Source organism: Seriola lalandi, unplaced genomic scaffold, assembly GCF_002814215.2.
Source record: "Seriola lalandi dorsalis isolate HSWRI2012SDOR001 ecotype SW California unplaced genomic scaffold, Sedor1 jcf7180002054801, whole genome shotgun sequence".
Lineage (NCBI taxonomy): Eukaryota > Metazoa > Chordata > Actinopteri > Carangiformes > Carangidae > Seriola > Seriola lalandi.
The window spans coordinates 195,370-220,292 of record NW_019525354.1 but is presented as its reverse complement, the minus strand read 5'-3'; the positions used below and the strand labels follow the sequence as shown (position 1 = coordinate 220,292).

The 24,923-nt window shown below is 39.8% G+C and overlaps 1 protein-coding gene across 1 annotated transcript in view; it reads right to left on the bottom strand.

Moving 5' to 3' along the window:
* The window catches only part of atrnl1b (attractin-like 1b), a 60,528-nt gene that overhangs the window by 20,837 nt on the left and 14,768 nt on the right, over window positions 1-24,923 (bottom strand). Inside the window, exons 15-25 of the mRNA XM_023426038.2 lie at window positions 24,599-24,786; window positions 23,018-23,231; window positions 22,696-22,887; window positions 18,157-18,390; window positions 16,582-16,719; window positions 14,635-14,728; window positions 9,408-9,460; window positions 7,986-8,080; window positions 7,699-7,777; window positions 5,734-5,891; window positions 2,471-2,532 (exon numbers count right to left, since the gene is read on the bottom strand). Coding sequence (XP_023281806.1) covers window positions 2,471-2,532; window positions 5,734-5,891; window positions 7,699-7,777; window positions 7,986-8,080; window positions 9,408-9,460; window positions 14,635-14,728; window positions 16,582-16,719; window positions 18,157-18,390; window positions 22,696-22,887; window positions 23,018-23,231; window positions 24,599-24,786 — 1,507 coding nt within the window. The remainder of the gene's footprint in view (window positions 1-2,470; window positions 2,533-5,733; window positions 5,892-7,698; window positions 7,778-7,985; window positions 8,081-9,407; window positions 9,461-14,634; window positions 14,729-16,581; window positions 16,720-18,156; window positions 18,391-22,695; window positions 22,888-23,017; window positions 23,232-24,598; window positions 24,787-24,923) is intronic.

The window sequence follows — 24,923 nt, the reverse complement described above, 5'->3', positions numbered from 1 at the left end:
ATTCTATGAATAAACCTGGAGATAAATAAATAAAGTATGCATGGATGACTCCCAAAAGCCTATGCTTGCACATAACACATAGTGAAACTAATATGTCTATGCACACACACACACAAATATATATGTATATATATATATGTATATATGTATATATATATACATATACATATATATATATGTATATATATATATACATATATATACATATATATATATATACATACACATATATATATACATATATATATATATATATATATATATATATGACTGGAATGTGACTGAATATGTGACTAGAATGAAGCTGATTTTGTTCATTAGTATAAATGAGACCCTGGGGTTAGGGTGTGCAAGTATAGCATAGTTTCCAATTAGAGAGTTTCTACAGCATCTAATCAGAACGCATGAAACAATCATAATCTAACTAGATTGCAATTAAATATTGTTTTTGAAGTCACTAAGATGAAGAAGCAACATGGAGATGAGGAGAAACACTTGGTGTCTGAAAAGCTTGTGGGGAAAAAAGGTGAACTGATATTCTAACAAGCTCAAAAGAGAAAACAGAGCCTGTTTCCAGTCATGCCGTCATTTCTTCATTCACCCTCCCTCTCTCCCTCTCTCTTTCTCTCATACAAGGAGGTCTAGAGACCCTGTGGGGTGATTTGACATTTTGTCATCAGGCTGATTATGTTTCCTGCAGGTTCATCCCTCCTCAAACCTCCCACACACACGCAGATGTGCACGCGTGCGCACACACACACACTGCACACAGGGCCAGGGTTTATGGGTCGGTGGGAACTGGACAACAAGGATGCAGACAAAAGACATAACATTTGTATAACCTGCATGACAATGGAAAAAAACAAAAGAACCAAGCAAAAAAAATACAACGCATACTAATGGTAACAGATGGACAAAATTAGGCAGGCAAAAAGAAAAAGATATGAGGTGTGTTACGGAAAGATAGGATTCATTTCCTTTGGATTTAGCAAGTATTAAATCAAATATACTAAAGGGAGCAATGTCTTGCGAATATCATTCAAACAATTTGAGAGAAAAACAAAAACTTTGTCTTGTGTTCTGTCCTGTGCCCGTGTTGTGACCCTGTACAAAATGGTTTCCTGTGCAACAGATACAAGCAGCTGTCTCACACATTTTAGATAAAATAAGCTCCATCCTTCTCCCCAATCCTTCCAAGAATTCCTGAATTTGGCTATTCAACTGTAATTTGATCAGATGGAGGTAAACGATAACCAATTGTGTGACAGCTTCTCGGGAGAGTTATTGTGGACTGGGCAATGATGGGCAGGTGCCTTGGGCAAAGACTATCTTCAATTCCCTCCCTGACACCTACACAGATAATATGTTAGTCCATCAGCTACTCTGGGCAGCACACCTTGAAATGAGATGAACCCACACAGATACACAGATACACACAGCACCATGGCTTATGTCAGAGTTAGGTATGAAAATTATTGTCTCTGCCACAGACTGATTAAAAACAACTCACAGAGAGGGAAACAAGAAAAAAAAAATGGCTCACTGCTGGTTTGTTCAGTTTGGTTTTCCTTAAACGTTAACTCTTTTAGAATTGTATATAAACACTGCTGCTTCAAACGGTGCTATTAATGCAAAAAGCCTTATTCATTATTCACTTTACAGCTGGTTGCATGAATAGCACTTTGGGTTATGGCACTGTAGCGATTATTATGATGCTAAATTGTTAATTTCTCATTTATTTTGTTATTTCTTTTTAATGTGAGAGTAAGGACTTATTTAAATATAATACTTTATGTATGTTTTCATATTGTATAATATTTAGAAATAAGGCCCAACCTGCAGCCCAAGACACTGTGCTATGGACCAGAGATGCTTACAACAGCGCAGCAGGCATGACTACACAACCTACAGCTTTGTGAGACAGCTCCTTTCAGAGGGTTGGCGACCTTTTGAAGCTTTTCAAGTATAGCCAATATCCAACTTAAGGCAGAAATTTTGCAATTATACTCACATCCTCTTAATTTCCTCAGACTGAGACAACTCAAGTGACTCATTTTAAACATTTCAATGAGAAAAGATTTCCATCACTGCTCTCAGGATGAAAAAAAAATCATTAAGAGCCCTCATATCTTGATCGCCCACGCCTTCTCTTTAGATGGTATTTGCAAAGCAATGTGCACCTATTTAAACGGTTACTGGCAGTTCATTTGCCACTTGAAAATAAAAAAAAAAGAAAAGGAAATCACTGCCTGTAAGACACAAGAAGCATTTACATGTACTCTGGTTAGCAGAACTGGTCCAACAGGCTCAAGTAAGTAACTCAATAAGCCCCGAGAGACCCGAGTGGAGACGGAAGAGGTGCTGGCTCAAAGTCGGGATAATACTTCTTGACTGCTGAACACTTATTCGTTTGTTTGAGCTGTCCTAAGTGTGTATATCTCAGTTGTATAAATATTTTTCACTGACTTACCTGAAAAATGTCACAAAGAATTGGACAAGGTCCATGATGCTGTTGTGTTGGGAGAAGGCAATCTGTTTGAGAGAAAGAGGAGAATGACTTACAGTCAGATTTAAATGTAACAAAACACAGCATGATATGAACAAGTGAGGCTTTTACAGCATAAAATAATAAATCCGGTATTAACAATCATTTAATTTCAAGGAGGAAAACGCTCAGCTGGGTGAACTTTCACTTCGTTCTGACTGAGCTCTGTGACACTGTGACAGGGTTAACATGATACGCTGTCGACGGGTCAAGTCTACATTAAGAGCAAAGTGGACCTGCTAAAAGGTCACCGACAAGATTCTCCGGAGGATCTTCCATTAGAGCTTCTGCCGGTGAAAAAAAGAAAAACGGTTTGAAGGCAGTGAAACAGGAAAGGGAAAACCGTGGCAGAAAGCTTTCTGTTCGTAAACAATAGAAAACCAACACAGAATGGCTTTTGAAAACCTTTGGAAAACAATATGATCTGGAATTATGAGTTGACCCAAGGGTATCTTTCTTATTCTAAAGCTGAGACAGTATTTTCTATATAAACCTGAAGCCAGAGATAAAAAAAAAAAAAAAAAAACTGATTCCTTTAGATTTTGAATAAATTATTTTCTATAGCCCCTGTTGCAAATATAAAAACAATAGCTAAAATCAAAAATTCATTTATCAAAGTTTTTTTTTTTTAATCAAACTACACACTTCCATTGAGCTTCAATGGGAAGGGACCACAGGTGAACTTGTTGTTGAGGTGAGCAACATACAGAGTATCTCTTACGTGTACAGCTGATGTACAGTGTGTGAGTCTGTATGTGTCAGACTATATGTCTAAAATGCAACAGGGCATGTTTTACCTTCATTAAACGAGGGATTACACACACTCCCCGTAGCTAAATCATATCCGATAGGCCACATCATAGTGACACGTCATTATCTACTGTAGATGCTTTGAAGGCAATTCAGCCCTGAAAGCATTTAGACACACAAACACGACGTCATCCGCGGCGGTATCGAGTCTCCTCTGGTTGATATCACGTAGGGTTGGATAATAGGGCACAAACTGTGCTTCTGGAGGTGGATTATTTGCATCATTCTTTGTTGCTTTGAATGCTGATGAGGCGCAGATTTAAATGGTGGAGATTCAGCCCATCACAGGGCAGAATCATTCATCACACATCATTCAGGAATACATAAGAGGAATACCTTCCTGCTTATGTATTCCTGAATGATGTGTCATTGACAAGCTACACAGAATATTGATTTAACATGACATGACAGTGCATGTTTAAGGTTATGCAGTCTCCATTGGACTGATCTTTATTGATAACTCCATCGCCTTCACAAACTTCTGCCACCATTGACTTTCTTGAGCAGAGACTGAGAATCACTGATCTGAAATGAAATGCTCGCTGACATGGCTAACATGACTCAAAAGCACACAGAGCACAGATGTTTTGCTGCCTTTTAAATATGTGGAACCGTTCTATTTAGTGCTGACACTCCTGCTGTTCACATAGGATGGGGTCAAAGAAATACGTTTGAGGTCAATTTAATTTCAATTTGTCGATATCATCCGATCAATGGCTTCATTTGAGAATGTTCCTCTATTACGACTTTTATTACATTGAGTTTCTTGGATAACGATGATGATGTCACACTGCTCCTTACTATCTTTATCCACATTTACAGGCTTTGTGTTTGTACATTAAACAAAGAGGCTCATAAGTGCATTCTCAAATTCTGCTTTATCTCATCCATGTCTATGCTTTCTCTCTTGCATCATGCAGGCAAGCAAGGAAACAGAGAGCTGATCCTGTTACAGAGGCTGTTTGCTTTAACGGCTCAGGGCAGTCCATAATAAATAAGTGACTGCTGGCCAGCAAACTTAATAGAAAACTATTACCGGGCCACCTCCACAGATGGACTGACCCCTAAGACATTATTACCCCACAGTGGTCGACTCATCTACCATGTGAAAGGGAGGAACAGAACAAATATGAAGATCAATATATGGGAGTGGGCCAATTAGCAAAAAGGGGATTGTGTGCTATTGTTAGAAATGACAAATGTATCTATCACATTTCTTAGTCAAAGCTTTTGCTTCCCGCTTAAACGTACAGTTTTACAAATAGGACTGTTGCAGACTGAATGCACAGGGAGCACCGGCGGAACATGCATATGTCAATAATACAAATCAACGCCGTTTGTTTTTAAGAACTAAAACTGCAGGAATATGGTGTGAATTAAAGTGAGTAAGTGCATTACTTTGGACAAATGTTTCATGAAATATCAAATATCTAGAACACTTAGTGTAACCATTATTTCAGATTTAATCTACCTTACATTACCAGACAGAGAGACTGATTGGATTCAAATGTAGTCTGGAGCGTATCCAAAAGAATTTGTCAAAGTTAAAGAGCTAAAATTCACATCCTAAATGTTCCAGACATTCATCATCATTTAACTTTTGAATGAATAGAAAAAAAAACTAAAGTGAAGTTTACTTAGTTGCAGCCAGTTATAGTTATCAGTCAACATTGGAGAGAGAATGAGTACAGATCAAATTTGCTTTGTGAAACTCACAGGTCAAATAGACCTGCCTACATCTGAAAGAGTCGCGGCCTGCTGTTCTCCCTTAACCTCTATGTTTCCATTACTATTAAATCACTGCACATAACTCCTAGTCTGTCATTTTGTACCAGTCTGTCAAATTAGTGCTATGTGGCCTCTAGTCCCATTTGATTTCACTTCCTGCAAGACTAAACCGTGGGATTTTTTGACATCAGCTTAATTGTTGTTTTCCGGCAAACCTAAAAAACTAACCATTTTACCAGTCATTTATTTTTCATAGTATTATATTACCGCCCTGTCCACCACATCAAAGCTTCCACCTCCTCTATTCAGAGGAAGGTCTAGAAAAGGTTAAAGAGTGCCCACTTAAAAACAGGTGTGCACCTATGCACGCTAACCATGAGCCATTAAACCTGTAATTAGAATAAAGTGCACTTGAAATCACCCTGAGCAACAGCGGAGCTCTGCATCCGCAAAGAAGGCTGCTGCTGCTCTCTATGAATGTAGGACTGGGACCTATTGTTCATAAATGGGATCTTTTTAGATGACTGCACACATACTGTACATGTAGGGAGAAATCTGGAAAAACATTACACTTGAGAGGGAAAGGATTAGATCGCTGTGTTATCTGCTTCATGCGAGTCGGATAACACAGTCACAAGCACAGTCCTTACCTGGATCTTGATGGGCCATGAGAAGTTACTGACGTAGACATAAAAGGTAATGTTAGGGTTGCTTCTGAAGGTGAACTTCTCGCAGGAGAAACTGTCTCTGTATTCCTTGATGTTAGTTTTGGACACGATGGGCACCTCCTCTCCCGAGATGGTTCCAGCTGTTGGGGCACAGAGTTCATGTTCAGCACACTGCTATTTGCTGCTCACTGAGCTCACCTACATACAGAGATGACGCAGGAGCGGCTGCAACACATTATTATGAATCCATTAATGGGTTTATCAAGCCATTTAGGACAACAGAAAAGCTCTCATGACCAATTATTATTATGTCTGAAGTGCATTATATCTTTTTGGTTGACCTAAACCAGAGTGGAGCTTTATTGTGTAATTATACATGGCGTCCATATTTTATTGTTAAATGGACACAGACGTGGGAGAAAATCACAGCTTAAAAGAGGAACTGAAATGCTGCTTTTCAAAGGTCATGGCTAAGTCATTCTAGCACATATTCATCATTTGAATTCATATGACCACTATCAGCTAATGCATTTAGTATATTTGACACCTAGAATTTAGCATTTTATGACCTCGGGGCAGATGCAGACTGCATAAGGGCAACAAATCTCTGCAAAGATCAACTGTTTATTATAGTGCTTGTTTGGGTCCATTTATGTTCAGTATTTATTTAATTTCTTGGTGAATACTGCGACGGCCCAGAACTGACAGTTAGTTAAAAAGTGCAATACCCGTTATATGTGATGACAAGATTTCAAGAGAGGATGATGGAATTTTCTCTCAATAAAATTCAATACAGTCAAATTTAAGAGCAAACTTTAGAGAGCGTCGTTGTTAATATACAATTCATAATAACCCATCCTGAAATAAAAACGAGTGCAATTCCAAGCAAAGCCCATTAAAGAAGAAAAGTCTATTTTCCATCTCTCTTAATGTTTCAAGTCATTTCTTTTTCTTCCTCATGTCAGTGGGTCCTCAACATTGACATTCTAACCCACAACTCTGAAACAAAAGAACTGAAAATGACAGCTTGAGTGTGGCTACGTGAGCACGTTTATCTTAATTGAAATCACCCCCCGCCCCACACCCTCACCCCCTTCCCCCCACCCAAAGGCGTTTCACGCTCTTGTCGATTGTGCAGAGGCTCCCGCTCCTTCTGAGACACAATATCTTTTGCGGGCACAGGGGACCCGGCTTCAAATATTAATGACGGTGCACCGAAAAGGTTAAGGTGGCGACGAGGAGCAGAGGAGGTTAACATGCTTTAGTGGTTGGAAAATGTCAGTGTTGTGGGGATGGAGAAAGTGGCAGATGACTTGAGAGGAAGGGAGGGCATGAGATAAACAGTGGCACCGGACAACTGCAGTGTCCTTGGGTGTCTTTCCTCAGGGGACCTATAATATCCACTCAACAGTGACACAGTACTCACTTCCCAGAGTGGGTGCATTATTGTTCCAGTTATATCTGTTATACCTACTGAGTAAATGATTACTTTAATAACAAACAAAAAAGATTTTAAATTACAAACAAAATTTCTAAAGCTTGGACGAAAGTAGGAAGTATGTGATTAAATTTGCCATTTTGCCATTGAGATGACAATAAATATATCTAATTATCTTGAGTCTGTGTTTGACCTGCCTGCAGAAATCACCCTGTGTGGATGAAAATGACTTCTTAATGATGCTTGGGCTAAATTGGGTGCATGTCATTTTGTGTGGGAGTGGCAAATTGTGCCGTGGGATGGCGGGTCTGAACATCCTCTGAGATTTTGAATATCTGCTTCGCTGACTGTCCAATGCCAAGAAGTACTGTGGGTATTTTTTGTATGATTGTTCCAAACATGATTTCACCCTGAACGAGATCCACAATTTTACAAATCTGAAACCTTCTGACTTGACTCTGACATTTCTACATTACATCAATTACAACTGTAAAATCAACTAAAAGTACCTGTTGATCCCACCGACCAGGTGATGTTGAGGTTGAAATTGTTGGATGCATTAATGGACATGTCCAAGTTCTTGTTTGCCTTTAGATGGGAAAAAAAACAAAAAACACCACAACATTAATGTAGTTAAAAATAAGTTAATAGTCTAACTTTGTAGCATCTTGACAGAAAATTGACCAGTCAGTGATCATTGACTTTAAATCTAAAAGAAAAGGGGGTGGGGTGGGGGAATTTATAGTGTCGCTGCCTCCATTACCAAACTGAGAGCTTTGATTTCTGAAATATTTACCTGCTCAGGTGAGGCCATAAAGTTGATGGCAGTGTAGTGATTGTCATCTTCCTGGATGAGACTGAAGGTGAACTGGTAGTCGATCAGGAGATTATCTATTTAAAAAAAAAAAATCAGACGAGAAAGAAAAGTCTCAACATTCGACAATGTATCTTACATCACAAAGGGCAACAGCTTTCTGAGGAATACACACAATCTGAGCTGCCAGCTGTGGCTCGCACTGCTAGAGACAACTGTGGCAGAATAAAAACAAAGAGATGTATGCTATGTGATCAGAAGAAACTCCAAAGCAGTAATCAGACCGATGGAGACCAGTGAAATCGATTCAGCCTGCTGAAAAGATTCCCCTGCAGCCATTAATTAAGTATTTCATTATTAATTAAAAAGTAGACTGTCACAAGTGAATTCACTTTTTTCCCCAAATGATATGCAAAAGTTAGTAAGTATCTATATACAAATATATTAAGATTGAAATATATATTTGGGATTGTTTCTTCAAGTCATTTTGTTTTAAGTGTACAAAACTCTTGGAAGACAATAGAAGTGAGATCAAACAGTAGTGGATAACGTCACAATGAGTGCAGCATGTTAATCCATGGTCAGTGGCCTTTTAGGTAGTGTGACGACTGTCATGTTCACAAAAGTGCGTGACAGAGCTCAAGAGAAAGTCCCAGCAGTGTGCAGAGGTTAAAATGAGCTCCAGGCTTTTAGTTTCCTGTCTTTTTTCTCTCATTGAGCCTGGTGTCAGGCTATGGCATTTCAAAAAAAAAGGGACAAAACCTTGGCAGAGGCTCTGTTGTCAGTAGCAGAGTGTTGAAAGGCAGATAACAAATCACTAAGTACTGCAGCACCGTGAAGGACACCAGATCATGCAAATAAACACTCCAAGCACAAACACCAGCATGTACGGTGGAGACAGGAGTACAGGCACAAATGTGCGACCACTCGGCACTGGCTGTCAACTTCATGTAATTTTTTTTTCCCCCTTTTTTTCCCCCACATTTCATAATGCAGCTTTTTGCATCATTCAACTTGCTAGGTTTTTCCTTTTACTTAAACTACCATTTAGTCAACTTTCCAATTGAATGAATGAGTAGGTGGGTGATTGAGTGAGTGAGCAGACAAGTGGAGAGTTTTTTACTCCTCCGTCTCCTTGATTAGCTCAATCACTCACTCCTTCTGATGCACTTGACATTTTCACGACAAGTCATTCTGTCACCGAACAAGCGCCCCTGGTGCCAAAGTGCTAAAATGCTCCATCTGCCCTGAGCGGAAGAGTGGAAGCGGAGAAGCGGAGAAGGAGAGAAAGAAAAGCAGAGAGAGAATAGCCAAGAATAATCAAGGCAGTGCGTGCGTGTGTGTGTGTGTGTGCATGTGTGTGCGCACAAGCGAATATGAGCTGTCCAGTGGAGAATTACTCACAGTAACAGGTTCCTCTGAGTGGATTGCCAAGGTAACGGTTTTCTGAGTCACATCTGCAGTGAGGAAAACAGAGAGGAGAGAACAAGATGAAGACGAGTGCTAACAGATTGAGAGCAAGAATGCCTCTTATCAGGAGCAGAGGATGCCAAGTGCCAGCGCATTAGCTCCTGCTGTTGGCGCCTCATCAAGTCTCTTACTCCTGACAAAGAGGAAATAATCTGATAGTTTGTAAAAGTTAATTAGACTTTTTTTTTTTTTTTTTTTTTTCAAGTTTTGTTTATCGAAGCAACACAGTGACGTGCAAAAAACTTTACGTACCACCTGATGGCAGAGCACAGGCAACTAAAAGTAATGTACTAAATTTAATCCCTTAAAGTCCTTAGAGCAAACTAAACAATTTATAAAGAAATATAATCCTAAATTGAGATGTGACAGCCAAATCAAGAATAATCACCAATCAAGTTGAATCCTTAGACAGTAAAAAAAAATGTTTTCAGGATTCAGGCTTGATAATCAGAGAACATGACTTGTTTACCTCTGACTGGAAAAGCGATTGTGCCAGATTAAGGACAACTCTGTCCTGGAGCGGAGTTCAAGTAAATAAGGAATATCTTAAAATCATTAACAAAAATTACACTGACAACTAAACATAAACCTAGGAAAACTGAAATAAAAAAAAAAATAAATAAAAAAATGAATGTTCCAAAACAACTAAAGTTAAACAAAAATAAAAACTACTTCAACTACAAAAAGCACTGAATGAAAACTTGACAATGACAAGGTTCCATTGTTGTTTACAAATTTTAAAGCCAAATGGCAAATACAAAAAACAGACTCAGATTTTCCATCCATGCTCAAAAAAAAGGTTTTGTATTTAAAAAAGTTATTTTAATAGTTGGATTAATACATCTCTAAAGTAACTCCCTGCGATTTGTTTTTCATGTGCACCTGTTAAACAGAGAGATATCAATGGGTTTCTTAGGTACTGTCAGGTCATGCAGTCTGCTCAAACCACCGCAGTTCATCAGCACACACAATTTTCACACATCAGTGATACTGTGGCATAACAGCCAAAATGGTCTGACTTTTAAATGAAGTGCTGCCAAACAAAATAATTTGTTAACATTGACTGTGTGTGCACGCATGAGTGTGTTTTATCAGGCTCATGGCTTTCCAAAGGCCTGTAATGAGGAAGAACATATGGCAGCATTCATTGGAGAGCGGTGCTCTTCATCTCCTTTTTAATGCATCTCTCAGCTCTGTCTCTCTGCCTTTTATGCATTTTAACTGTCTACAATTCACTTTGAACTGGTTGATCATCATTCTGCTGTACTTCATCTGATAAACAGGTGAACCAGTAAAATCACACATGTGCACTACAAGTGCAAAACCAAACAAAAAATCTGAACATTAGATTATGTTTCACAGCCATTTTATCTCAAAGACAAACAACTGAACTTGTTAGAAACTTGTCGAGGAGTCAGAGAGGACACTGGGCGAAGGAAGGAAACGGAGGAGACACGGACGCCACTGAGGAGGAGGTGGCAGCTAGTGATGTTACACTGGGGGATGGGGGGGGTGACTGTGCTTCTAAAAATAATGCATCATTGGTTGTTTTTGCAGTAGTCTGGATTCACGAGACAGACGGGCTCACCAGTGAAGGTACTATAGAAAAACATGTCCGTCAGATGAGGGTGGCGGTAACACATCTGATGTGTTTCAACACTTTAAATATCACCAGAGGTGTAAAACCGTAACTTGAGCTTATAGTTAATATGTTACAATGAGTGGATTACAAATGTTTAATACTGCAGTTCTAATGGTTATATATTGTTTATATTGCCGTGTCAACAATAGCTGTTTTACTGGAGCTGCTCACTACTTCCAAATACATACACAGTAAAAGCATGCTTTGACAATATTAACTAACCTGATCAAAAAGGATTTTGATGCTACATCTAAGCAAATCCTGAAGGACAAGCATCAATCTAACGTGTGGAGGACAATGAGCTGGGGAAGAGCCAGCTCCACTGCTCTCACTGTTAAGGTTAAACAGGGGGGAGGACAGGCTCTTTTACCACAGTACAAAGGAACGGAGGACAAACGCCGCCACGGGCTTTTGAACCTTATAGAACATCACTCCTGGGGTGTTTCAGCCGCCTGGCATTTACAGAAGTTAAAAACACACACGTACCCACACGCTCATCATGAAGTGTATAATGCAACTCCTTTAGCCTGTATCTTAATTTAATCTACACCTACATGCATGTGTGCACTCATCTGAACTCCAGGCAATACCCCTGCGCTGTATCTTAATTTGATCAACACTCAACTTGAGCCTTTGTCTCCGCTTGTGCACACACCGTGATTTAACAGGCAAAACACACACACACAAACGCACACAAACACACACACACACGAGGAGGAGAAATTTGCTATGAAACTATACAATGTCCTTCACACATATGAAGGCTGGAGCAGGCGCGCTCGCACATGCTCTCAGAGCTAACCCCCGTAACCCTGAGCACAATAAAGAATTCTGAATAATGTATGTATACAAATGAGCACTATAATAAGAAATATTTCCCTCACTGCTCTTGTTTGACTCATCACTGTAACGCAGCGTGGACCTCATCAATTGTTTTGAAAAACAATTCTATTCTGCACTGATGCACCCTTCACTTCATTACCACGGCTATTATTCAGAGGTCCTAATGGCAGTGGTGCATGTGTGTGTGAAAGCCAACATGTGTGTACTTTTGTGTACAGTGCGTGAAGCAGACAGAGCGCCCTTGTGCAGAGGTCTTTGTTTAGGGGTTATTGCTGGGGATGGTGCAAATGAGTGGCTGACAGGGGCTGGGGGAGACACTGATTACATGTAATGAGATACCAGAAATTACATTACAAAAAGAGAACAGCAAACACCCCACCCTAAACTGTTAGTCAGTACATACACACAAATTAGATTACACTTGGAAAAAAGTGATTACTTGATTACTCCAACATGTTTGAATGTGAAAAGTATCTTGATTTTGAGTTTAAAGATACCACTAAAATAATGGTTGCTGATGAAGACAACACTAATCTAATTAGAGTGTGTAAATTAACAACATATTCTGATGGTTTATGTTGCTGGCTAAATCTTAAGATGATAATCAGTAATGCGTTGCCGGAAACTTCCCAAAGCTGGCTCCAGAGCTGTATCGGCAACAGCCCCCTCCCTTTAAATGGCTGATGATGATTGGCCCTGCTGGTGCCCCCGCTCTGGTTTTGTAGGGTGGAAAATGAGTCGTTTGAATCAACTGTTAGCCACCTGCTATCTGGGTGTTGCTCTGCTTTCTGCTTTCCATCTGGCAGCAGAAATTAATGTGACGTTTTGTCATCCGTCTCAAGTGTTGTTTACTTATTGTCAAAGTCAACGGGAAGTAGAGTTTTTTTTTTTTTTTTTTTTGGAGGAGGTCTTATTCTGAGCAGTTTCACTCAATGAGTTTCATTGCATATTGTGAATGCTAAGTCCCGGCAGGTGATGCACTGTCTTTGTCTGTTCCAAAATGGTGGTTGTGCAGAAGTACCAAGTTTTTGTTCTGCTCCCTCCAATAAAAAAAACTGCTGCTAACACAGTGTGTAACAAGAATTTATTCTTTCTCTGATTAAAGTAAAAAAAAAAAAAAACAGATACTGGGCAACATTATATGTAATTACAGAAAAATGTCACAGATTTTGTCAGTTTGTAATTTAATGTCAATATATTTTTTTTATATTTTTTTTTCACTAATGATTTACTTCTGCACACCAGCAAATGTAAACGCATGGTTTACATACAGAGCATGATGCCTCTAACATGATTATCCACATGCGAGCACATGTAATATGTGTATATTGTATCTCTGTGTTTTCCATGTGAGACCTGTGATGGCTTTGAGAACACATTTCCCCCTGGGACAATAAAAACCATTTATCTTGCCAACTTAACAATCTGAACAGTGTTGGCAAATCATACTGTTATTTTTCACATTTACTTGTTACTTTATTCTATTACCTGCCCTTCATGACTTGCTCTGTCCCTTATTAAAATCAATTTTCAAAAGCTGTGCAGTTGGGTTTTTACAAAAACACTATTTAAAAAGTGATTATAAAAAAACAGGAAGTAGAGAACCACAACTATGTTTGAGATTAAAACCGGAAAATCAAATGTAGGTTTTTGACGACTAGTAGCGCTATAGAGTAATGTTTTTATGAGTGTCCCTGTTTCGTTTTGCATGGGCATGAAAGCGCACATACGTGCAAGCGCGTATGTAGGCGATTTAGACTCCTGACAGTTTAACGCTTTTCCACTCATTGACAGTTGGTGGGGATAACGTAGAAACAAAGACAAGGAAGAAAAACACTGTTAGCTACTAAACATTGATGCAAACAATCCACAATTTAAAATCTTTTAAATAGCTTTGAGGTTATCCTGACCATTGTAAGTTATTTTTGCTATTGCAGAGATATTTTTGCAATGATATTTCGACTGAATCGGTATGATTTGATTAAAATCGGACAATAAAATTTTAAATTATATTTTGTTAAAAGGCTGCAAATGTGTGACTGTGAAATGTGAACCTGAGCAAGAGATGACAAAACCTGAGCACACAGTGTTCGAGATATTCTGAGGATATGTGATTTTAGAGACAAAGAGAAGGAGGCAAAACCATGTCGTGGTGTGTGGGGGTGTACTGTATTTGCACTCATGGTTGCCAGTGACCCCTCCACACCTCTTCCTGCATTAGGGGTATTAAAAACACCAGTGTCCATTCTGCTTACAACTGGGAAAGCAGGGAGCTAAGTGGAGATTGGTCCTCCTACACGGAGAGAATCCACAGAGTCAGCAGGAAATCATCCTGGAGGTGGAGTTTCTGGCCTGTAATGTCAACTGATAGTTTCTCTTTTTCATCATTACAACATCCAAGTCTCCACAGGAGAAGGAACAGAGTGGCTCTCGCTGGTAAGAAATCTATGTTCATAACCACATTGTGGAAATCATAAATCATAAAATGGTGTCATTTTAATTGATTTGAAAATGTACTTCAACTGTTTTGTTTTCTGTATGTGAAACAACATCGAAACACGACAAGCTACTTCTGTTTTCTCGTGTTTGTAGGTGTGGTTGTGTGTGTGTGTGTGTGTGTGTGTGTGTGTGTGTGTGTGTGTGTGTGTGTGAGAGAGCATATGGTCGAGTACTCACAGCTGGCACTGGTCTCCTTTGATTCCCTTGGTTGTGCAGAAGCATTTGCCAGTTAACACCTGGCACACACTTGCATGACCATTACACTTACAGGCTGGACGATGTAGAGAAACACAGATGGAGTAGAAGATGGGGGAGGGATGCAGAGCATGCGAGAGAGAGAACAGAGGGACAGAGACATCACTGATTAGCATTACACATAGCTAAATTTCGTTAGGTTTGGGTACAAGCACATGATCAGTCTAAAACTGTGCATTAAGGGTGTCCGGAGGGCAAAAACACACCTCACCATCTTTGCCACAACAGTTGTTTGTCCCTCACTTTCTCCCCAAGCCAGCCTACTCCTCTCAGTTTGCTGCACTTTAAAGCACTGACAAGCTTTATTACAGTTCCTTCTCCTTCCCCGTTCTTAGAACATTTCCCAAAATGGTATATATGAATATTTCAGGTAACAGGACTGCTTTTAAATGTGCATCTTAGCACTCTCTCCTGCACGTCTTGTTATTGACAGCCGGTGCTACAGGGATTCAATTTACTACATGTAAGTTACACCAGATAGATTTTGTTAAAACGCCCAAACTAACCGGGATTATGATACGAATCCCCTCGGAAATATTTGCGTGTTCTTAAGGAAGAAAATGAGTTTGAGTCATTTCATCCCTGCGCTGAGTAGAACATTCCCCTCACCTGTATAGTTTCACTTTACACGTTATGGCTATAGCTTAACGTGTGTGTTTGAGGGTTGAGTGTGTGTGTGTGTGTGTGTGTGTGTGTGTGTGTGTGTGTGTCTCGCATGTCTGACAATTCAATACCCTACGTGTAACTTCCCAGGAATGCTATTCATGTCTAATAAGGCAGGAGTGTGGGTAAATCTCTTGACAACAAAGCTGGATTACCATTCTCCAGTCAATCTGCGATTAATTTCATAGAAAGACAGTTATCAAATACACAGTCATTTTATATTGGTCTTAATGTCCATCCTTATGCTGAACTGACTCCCCTTCTCCACATTATATTCAGGGAGTATTATGTGCTTTTTTGCTTTGAAAACAGGGATGCTGTATAAATTATGGGTTGCAGTCACTCGAGAAAAATTTACACTGCATTGAGCTGGAGATGTGGATAAAAAAAAAAAAATCTACTTCATCTGCCATTCAAAAACTCAGTCAAATTATTTTTATATTCAAAGATGAAAAACCTGAATACCACACCCTGAAAATCTGCCGATGTTTCCTCACCCAGCTGTGTGTACATTCCTGCTCGTGTGTATATCCCTTACTCCAAAAATCAAGATGCATGACGTGTACATGTTTCTTTTATTGACAAAGCTGTGCCTTATGGGTGAAAAACCACAGTAACACGAGAGGTGAGTATTTGACCTTGAGCTTCACCTGCAGTTCCCACAGTGTGCCACATCCGCCGCTACACTCACTCCAGTGTCAGGAAAACACGGTTAACCTTGACATTTCACTGCCATTGACTCGTGCAACCAAAAAAAAAAAAGAACCAGCGGAGATGAGACATCTATTTTACCTTTGGTTATTGAGTCATATTTTCATTAATCAAACAAGACTGGTTTTAATCAATACACAATAGCGCCCTCTGTTGGTTATGATGCTGTATTGGTGTAGGTTTATCATGCAACACACTAATTACAATTCAATAAGTAGAGGATTTTCTTCTAAAAAGCTTAATTATCATTTACTCTCAGCAGGTCTAGTGCAAAATAAAGGAAAATAGAGGGGGTAATTTGAGTTGGTATTTGTTTAAACTTGTTAATCCTCTTGTTAATTTGAATGAAATGTATACAGATGATTGGGGAAATGGGTTAAAGAGGTTTGGGGTTGAAATACATCCTTTGACTACTTCACCAAAAACAACAGCAAGTAAACCCATTAAGTCTAATGCGTTTGGAATGAGTAATTTCTGTCGCGATGCGGCACTCACCCTGGCATTTGCCGCCATTGGTCGGGTCCCCATGGTAACCAGGCATGCAGGTCTGGCAGTGAGGGCCAGTGGTGAGGTTACGGCACTGCTCGCACACACTGCCGTTCACACACGTGCTGTGGCCATTACACTGGCACGCTGTGGGAGAAACAGAGAGGGGTTCAACTGCAGGGTCAGAGTCAGTTTTCCTGCTTTAACTTTCTGCAACTGCCTCTAGATAGAATAGATATTTAGCAAATAAATGAATATTAGATTTCAGATCTTGACACACTGAGCAAATCAGGGCTACTATAGGTGCTATATCCTTATTGTGGGTTATACTGGGGGGCAACACAAGGTAGCCCTAACATGGGTTTTGTTTTTTGTTTTTTTTTGATGATTTGGGACCAGATGGGTGAATTTCTGCTAACATCAGTCACAATCTTCATTTGTCTTCCAGTCACGTCGACACCCGTTTCACAGAGTGATTTCTGAATATTTTGTGTCTAAGTCGCACAATCATTTTGATCATCCTCCCTGTAGCTAATAAACAGAAAAAGATTTGACAACAGCCCAACCCAACTTACAGCTAGGGTTGTTGTTATTGCTCTCCAGGAAACCAACAGATCCATTAGAGCTGTCCATAGCTTGTGTCTGCGACGTCATATTGTAATTAATTATTATCTAATCAGACTGGCCTTTCAAAATATTTTAATGGCTTCAACTTTTAATGAACCTACATCTACGTGTCCTCTTGAAATTACAAATTGGAAAAGGATATAAAAATAAGAAGTGTTAACTTTATATAAGACTGAATCATGAGTTAGCCTTGTTTATGTCCATTTTATCATTGAGCCTTCAGACATTGCTATAGTTAATTCCAGCGTTGACGTTAGACACAATGCTCCATCTCTACCACTGAAATCTGCACAACAGCAGGGCAATGACTATAACTTTGTGCTGTGAAAATGCCCTCCTGCCTCGTTTACTGCCTTTTGCGCCTTGAACAATTTATTGTCTGTGAAGCTATGCATCAACATGACATCCCAGATCTTAGGATGGGAAATGTCCTCTTGTAAACACATTTCTTAGGAAATAGAAAATAATGTTTTGTAAAGAAGAAAAAGAAACAACAAATAGAAACTAAATCAATGACACTGAGCTTCATGCCTAAAGACTTAAACCAACATGAGGTAAAATATCAGCAAAACCCTTTAAATATGACTTCTAGACTGAATTACATGAATCTTCCAAAATGAAATATTGCTCTAGGTTTTTACACATTATTGATACCACTGAGAGCACTGAGCACATTCTCAAATTACAACTAGCTGTGGGTATATCATCATCTTGCATGATGTGGTTGCATGGATGGGTGCTTGATGAAAGTATTAAATGGCATACTAGCATATGGTTGCATAGAGTCAGCAGGGAGGGATTGGTTGCATTGGGAAACTGTAACAGGAATCCTTGATAAGAACATCTTTTTAAACTTAAGACATTACAGTCAATGGACAATAACAACTTCTCACATAGATACACTTATGACACACGAGCTGTCATTTCAGTAAGAGGGACAGGAAGTGGATCCCTTACCAGGGCAGTGAATGAAGGCCCACTCATAGCCCTTGTCTTTGGGACAGCTGCCGGGCTCCAGGCTCATGTCCTGGGACTGGCCCTGCTGGCCCTGCTTCGCCGTTCTCTTCATGGGCCCCCGGTACGAACCCTCCATGCACAGTCCCTTCCCCGTGCTGCTGGGATCCCCACACCAGCCACACTCTGGTTGCTCCAAGCACTGGGAACATGTCTGCAGGCCGGAACAGTTCTGGGCTAAAGGGACAGAAGAGAGAGAGAAGTTTTGTGTTTTAAGCAATTGCTGCTGCCCTTGTTGGCTCCGTTCCAAAATGATGTAACATCCTAAGAGTCAAACTCTGTGCTTGCTATTTTATTTTAATTTCAGCATTTACTTACAAGTCACCTTGAAACCGACAGCAGCGGACAAAATTAAGCAGCTATAACAGCAAAGGTGCAATGTTGCAGCAAATAAATAAATAAATAAATAAATAAAAACTTTCACAATCATGCTTTCAGGATTTTATTTTGTATGATTTCAGCCTTTTTAACACACGATTTGAGCCGTTTCTTAGCCTCTACAGGACCTGCAGATTAAGAAGAATTAATGCTCCTTGTATTGAGACACAAACTAGTTATCCAGTGAGCTGCCAGGACCACAGATTTGAGATTTTAGAGCGGATAAGAAACAAGTGTAGAGCATTAAACACTTGATGGAGAATGGAAGAAGCCATGGAATTAGACAGAAAATGTGTCAGCAAACCGGAGCCAGTGAAAAGTTTGTGATTTGGGCAAAGTTCGATGAAAGGCTTAAATGTGATGTGCGAAGTGGCACCTTGATCTAAACTCAAACCCAAGGGAGTGATAGTGTTTTGTCAGCTTGGGGATGAACTTTTAGGCTACTAAATTGCTTGACAAGTTTCAGCATTGCCACTTGGCTGCCAGACAGACACTTTAGGGGAGAAAATGTCACTACTATTTTAAGGAGACAAACATTGAGTGCTTTTACCTCAGTTTATGTCAAAAAAAATCTCCAGCTATTCTGCTAATGGATGCGAAACCATGACAACGCAAGAGCAATCAGTACAAAGTAAGGCCATTTAAGTTTGTTTTGATGACAGGACGTAAGTGGCACATTTCTCGGGAACATACCACTCTGAGAAAGGAGCTCGCTGGATCAAGACTTTTGTCTTGCCACAACACAAAAGCATGTTGAAACACAAAATCTGCCACAGAAACAAAAACCCACATCTTCCACATTGGATTTTGACAGATTAATTGATAAGTGTGAACACGGACATCTCAATCTGATGCTGTAACACGAATTGGAGTGTGATTATGACTGGGTCTGTACAGCTGAATAAGTCTGCTTTCGTCCGGTGTTAACAGCTTTCACCAGCCGAGCAAATAGAACCTGTATTCCTGAGCACAGGCTGCCCATGACAGTACTGACAAGTCTGAATTTATTTAAGGAAGCTTCCAAGGCCATTTTAACATCTAAATGAGTTTAAAGAAAATCTGCTTTTTCTGTGTCTCATCATGTCTCAATGCACCCAGCAACCAACAGATCAACAGGTATCCCTGCCACCATGTGGACTGGCAGACACATATGCAAAGAATATAATCTTCAAACGCAGCTTCAATAGTAACTCTATCCGAACTGATCTCAACTTTTTTTTTTCTTTTTTTTTTTTTTTTTTAAATCCTCATATTGTTTCTTGAGTATTACTGTTTTTGTCAAGCCAGGCCAGCCTCTTAAAATATGATGAAATCTAATTTTTTAAGACCAAACACACAGCTTGTGAATATTGTGATGGAGAGGCGGTATGATTACTTTGCAGTACATACTAATGGCTTCATTTGCAATAAAAAAACACCATAAAAGCAACTAATCAACCATTAACAAGGGGCTGCCCTAATTTTAACAGCTGTCTGTAGGCTAGGGCTGTGAACTAATGATTAGTTTTCAAAATCAGTTAAACTGATGATTATTTTTCTCAATGTATCAATTAATCACTTTTTTGTATAAATTGTCAGAAAATTTTGAAAAATGGCCAAACTAAATTCCCACAGCCGAAGGCAACATATTCAAATTGCTAATTTTTCTCCACCAAGAGTCCAAAAAGCCAGAGATAAATTTACCGTTGTGTAGTGTATGGCACGAAAGGAAGTAAATCCAAACATTTGAAAAACTGGAAACTGCATATGTTTGGCATGCAGGGAACACAGGCCAGTTTTAATATAAAAGATTAAATCAAGGACCAAAGAAAATGCTCTGAGAAAAAAGGGTAAAGTCAACTTGAACATGCATGTTTAAAATTCTGTCTGAACTAAATGCAGCTTGGTCTGGTTTGGGTGTTTGATCTGGTAAGATATGGCTACACAGACGCTGAAGAGGTCTTTTGGATTATTAATTACATGAGAGATAGAAATTATTAGATGAAAGTAATAAATAAAGAGTTATTTCCCACCGGAAATCAGCAAACTACTACCAACTATTAGCAACTCTCAAGTTACAACCTCAGATCTGCAAAATCAGACTACTGAGAGCAACAAATAGAACATAGTCTGCCCTTTCAAGGTGTCCCTGCAGACAGTGATGCTAAAGAGTATTTTATCCAAAGTCTGTGGTTTTAAGTGCATTTATGCAGTGCACTCAGCTTAAAGCACACAACACTATGCGCTGATGAGGAGGGATGGACTGAAGTAGGTGAGATAATTCAAGACAAAAGTGGTGATTGAAACTTTAAGAGTGAACGTGAAGGAGCAAAGTCAAACAGAACAAACAGAAAGGGAAGACAGACAGAATTTATAGGACAACCTTCTGTGTCCTTCATGCCGCAAAAGGGACAAAATTCCTCGAGACAAATATCCACACAGTACTGAAACGCTTCTGTGTTACCTCGCACCGGCCAACACAAAAGAATTTCCAAGTGTACCCTTGGGCTCCCTAAATTTGTTACTCACTAAACTGATCAGAGATGTTTTTACGATCTGACACAACTGCGGGTATAATTCATACATCACGCAGCAACAACAGCATCGACCTGAACAGCTGCACTGACCTTCAGATAAAGGAGCTCTCTGATCAACTTACCAATGTGCAAAGAAAAATACTGTTAACGGTTTCACCTCTGTGCGTGCCCTTGTTCACTTTCGGACGTGATCATCAACAGAAAAACAACGGAAGCAGTTGTGTTTTGTTCGTGTTTAGCAATAACAAAGGCATTAGCAATTGAGGTAGGATAGATAATTTCTTCCACATTGATGGTTCTGAGTTCTTTATCAGATATTTCAGACTAAAACATGTTTGAAACGTACCATTTTTTTTTTTAGCAATTAACGTGCATTACAGTTGACCAACAATAGTAATAAAGACCTTGCAAAGCTGTCACCATTGTGCAACTTTACCCCCCCCCCCCCCCCCCCCCTCAAAAAAAAAAAAAAAAGTTACGCCATACAGCTATGGGACTGCTTCAACTAAATACAGCCCCGTCCTCCTCTTTAATGAGACAGCCGAGGGCAGCTAGCCACCTGGAGCAAGAGGACATCTAGAGTCACAACAATGCCATAAACTGCAGCAAGTCACAGCTTACGAGATTGTCGTGACTGAGAACAGCTAATGTAACCAGCTATCATGTGCATTACTTTTTGACTAAACGAAACCTTTTTGTGCAAACTGTAATAAGGGCAGAGGGCAGCAAAAAGAATTTTAAGTGGGATTGCATAATAGTGAGTATTTAATTTATAGTATATTTAAATCTATCTATCTTTATAAATACTAATGTTATGAACTTTGTTATGTTATGAAGAATCTGTTCATCTAATAGAAGTCAAATTTATTCTAAAGGTAGTACATTTCACATTTAAGATTGCTTCCTGCTCTGAGTTTATTTCTGAGATTCATTTAAGGAAGGCTTTGGTCTATACCATTAATAACTTATAAACTAAATGTGCACGATGGAAGAAAAACAGTCATCGTATACATTGGTATTCACAATAGAACTGCACTATGGGTAATAAATTATGCAGCACAAAAGGCCCCGTCAAGGAGTTGCACTGCCACAGCACCTTCAGGGTTCAAGTGGACTTTAAACAAACAGGAGGTTCTGTTCAAACATTTATTTTTACATTACTGTATGTGCAGCCACTCCCATTACACTCTGCTCTCAGACACAGAGTGTTTGTGGCCATCTCTGAAACTGTGTCTTGATGCATGACTGTTTTTGAATGACTTAAAGCCAGCTAATGGTAAAGAGTCCAGCTGCATCCCGGTCAGCAGGGAAATTTAACAGTTGGGTCGACTATATGCGAGAGTAATTGGCCATTACAAACCAAAAGCAGCTTCCAAAGCCAATCACAGGAAACTAATACCATTTTCCCTCCGACACAAACACCTTCCACTTTAAGCTGTTTTTCTTCCTTAACCTTCTTTCTCCCTTTGATGAATATTGACTGCTTACAGAAGCCAATTTGGGAAAGCTTAGTGCCAGCCACCTTAATGTCAGGCTATAGACTTCAAAAGAAGCCTCATCTAGATTAAGCTCAGTAAAAGACACTTACCCACACAATCTCCAGTCTGCCACTCCAAACACTGGCCATAGGGAAAAGAGATGACATAGGCAGTGGAGTCAACACAGCGCTGTGCACTGCCGCACCACATACACTCCATGGCCTGGCTGGTACAGTTAGCACAGTTGGTGTGCAGCGAGCAAGGCTTCTTACAGGATGGACGAGTACTCTGATTGGGGTTTCCTGTACAGGAAATGACAGAGCAGGAGGAAATGATAGGAAAATATTATGATTTTTTTTTTTTTTGGTATGATTTTAAAATCTTCCCAAACAGATGACACTGATGTAGCATATGCAGGACGGTGTCTCTCACCGGTAGCTTTTTCGCAGATGAGGCCGTGGGCAGTGGCAGTGCATGGATTGGCTCTCAGGCCTGACACCTGGGGCTCCTCCAGGTAGGCACAGAAACCAGAGTCACTGGGCTCGCCGGGCAGCCAGCGCAGGCTGCTGTTGGTAAAGGGGGACATGTCCTCCCATCCCCAGTATGACACGTTGATTTTCCTCAGGCCCACCCAGGGAGACAGACGCTGTGGAGACACGGCCAAAGGCTAAACACACAAAGGCCTGAAAAAGCCACTGGGTATTCAAATGGAAGATAAAAATTATGCCTCCCTTTTTGCTCCATCATGCTATTTAAGAAATGAATAGTCACTGCATTTATACCTGGGAACCAAGGATGCCATTAAAAGTCTACTGAAAATAATTTCACAGATATGATTACTTATTTGCCTTCAGGATTCAACTTTTAATGTAATGGGAAAATGATGGGAAATGGCACGTCAAGGTTCTTTTTGGAGCAAACAAGCTGGTTTCAACCTAGCAGACTGACAACAAATGATATCCTTATGAATAACAGCAGGCATGACCAAACGAAAATCATCAGTCGACTCAATAATTTCCTGTCACTACAAGGTGGATAAGTAGTTGTGGCGAGATGAGAGGGTGACTGTGTAGCCAAAAGTGCATTTAATCATTTCCATTAAAGATGAAGAGGCTTGTGTTACGATGCCGTTAGGACTATTTATATTTTTTCTATAAACAAAATCATAATTTATGGGTTCTATTTATAAACTGTTCTCAATTATACTACTGGGCATCTGGACATCTCTTGGTGAAGCGTATCACAGCCTGGGTCTAAAAAATTTGGAGCTCAGACACTCTTGAGCTGGTCGAATGCCACAAACTGACACGCGCATGTTGAATTTGTATCACAGATTTATGTGCTGATGTATTTGCGCTTTTTAATTGTGGAATAGAAAAGTTAAAATATGGACGGGAAATTGGAAGTTAGATTCCACAAGCAAACCAGAGTCAGCAGTGAGTGTCTTAGATACTCGAAGTGCTTATGATTATTTAAACACACAGTAAATCGTTTGGCTGCGGTTTGTTATATAAAGCAGACAGAAGAAACTGTGACGAACACAATGTTACTGTGGGTAAAACAATTCCAAGCAAAACAAAACTAAGTGAGGCGCAATTATCACAGTCTGATTCATCAGGTGCAGAATCTCAGAAACAAGAATGCATGAAAGTCTGGCGTTTGCCGTCTACTTGTAATTGCGTCATAGTTAAAAACAAACCACATAGTTTGTGGCACTGCCAGTTGACAACAAGTTGATGAAAAACTGTTGAAAGGGAAAAATTACATGAGGTAAAAGGAGGGCTGCAATCAGACAAAACAGAGCACAACACAAGAACAAAACCTATCAGGAGAAAATCACCTCAAAATTCATAAGTCTGAGTTACTGACAGACTCGACTGACAGACAACCCTTCTCTGTCCTCTGCTGTCGGACACACAACAAGTTGTGAGCGGCAGAAACCTCAATCATAACACTTCTGAGGATAAATCAGATTCCAGCAGTTTTGTTACATGTATTTATTTATTTGTTTACCTTTTCTTGTTGCTGGAGCTTCTTGAGCTCCTCGAGCACAAAGTCCACTTGTTTGGAGGTGGTGAGCGAGGCTATGTTTCCATTGAGGTTCTTGCAGTAGTGTTGGGCATTGTCATAACTCTCACGACTGGAGTTGATCCTCAGGCAGGCCTCCCCCACCTGGCTCCAACCCTCACTGCACTGTTGGGCTGGAGGAAAGACGCAGAATGACGACAAGGTGACGCCACTGGGCCGAGATGAGATGTTATTGAAAAACACAGGTCTACTTTGACTACTTTGAAGGGACTTGCTGGAAAAAATTAGATCAGATTGCAAACCACAGGGG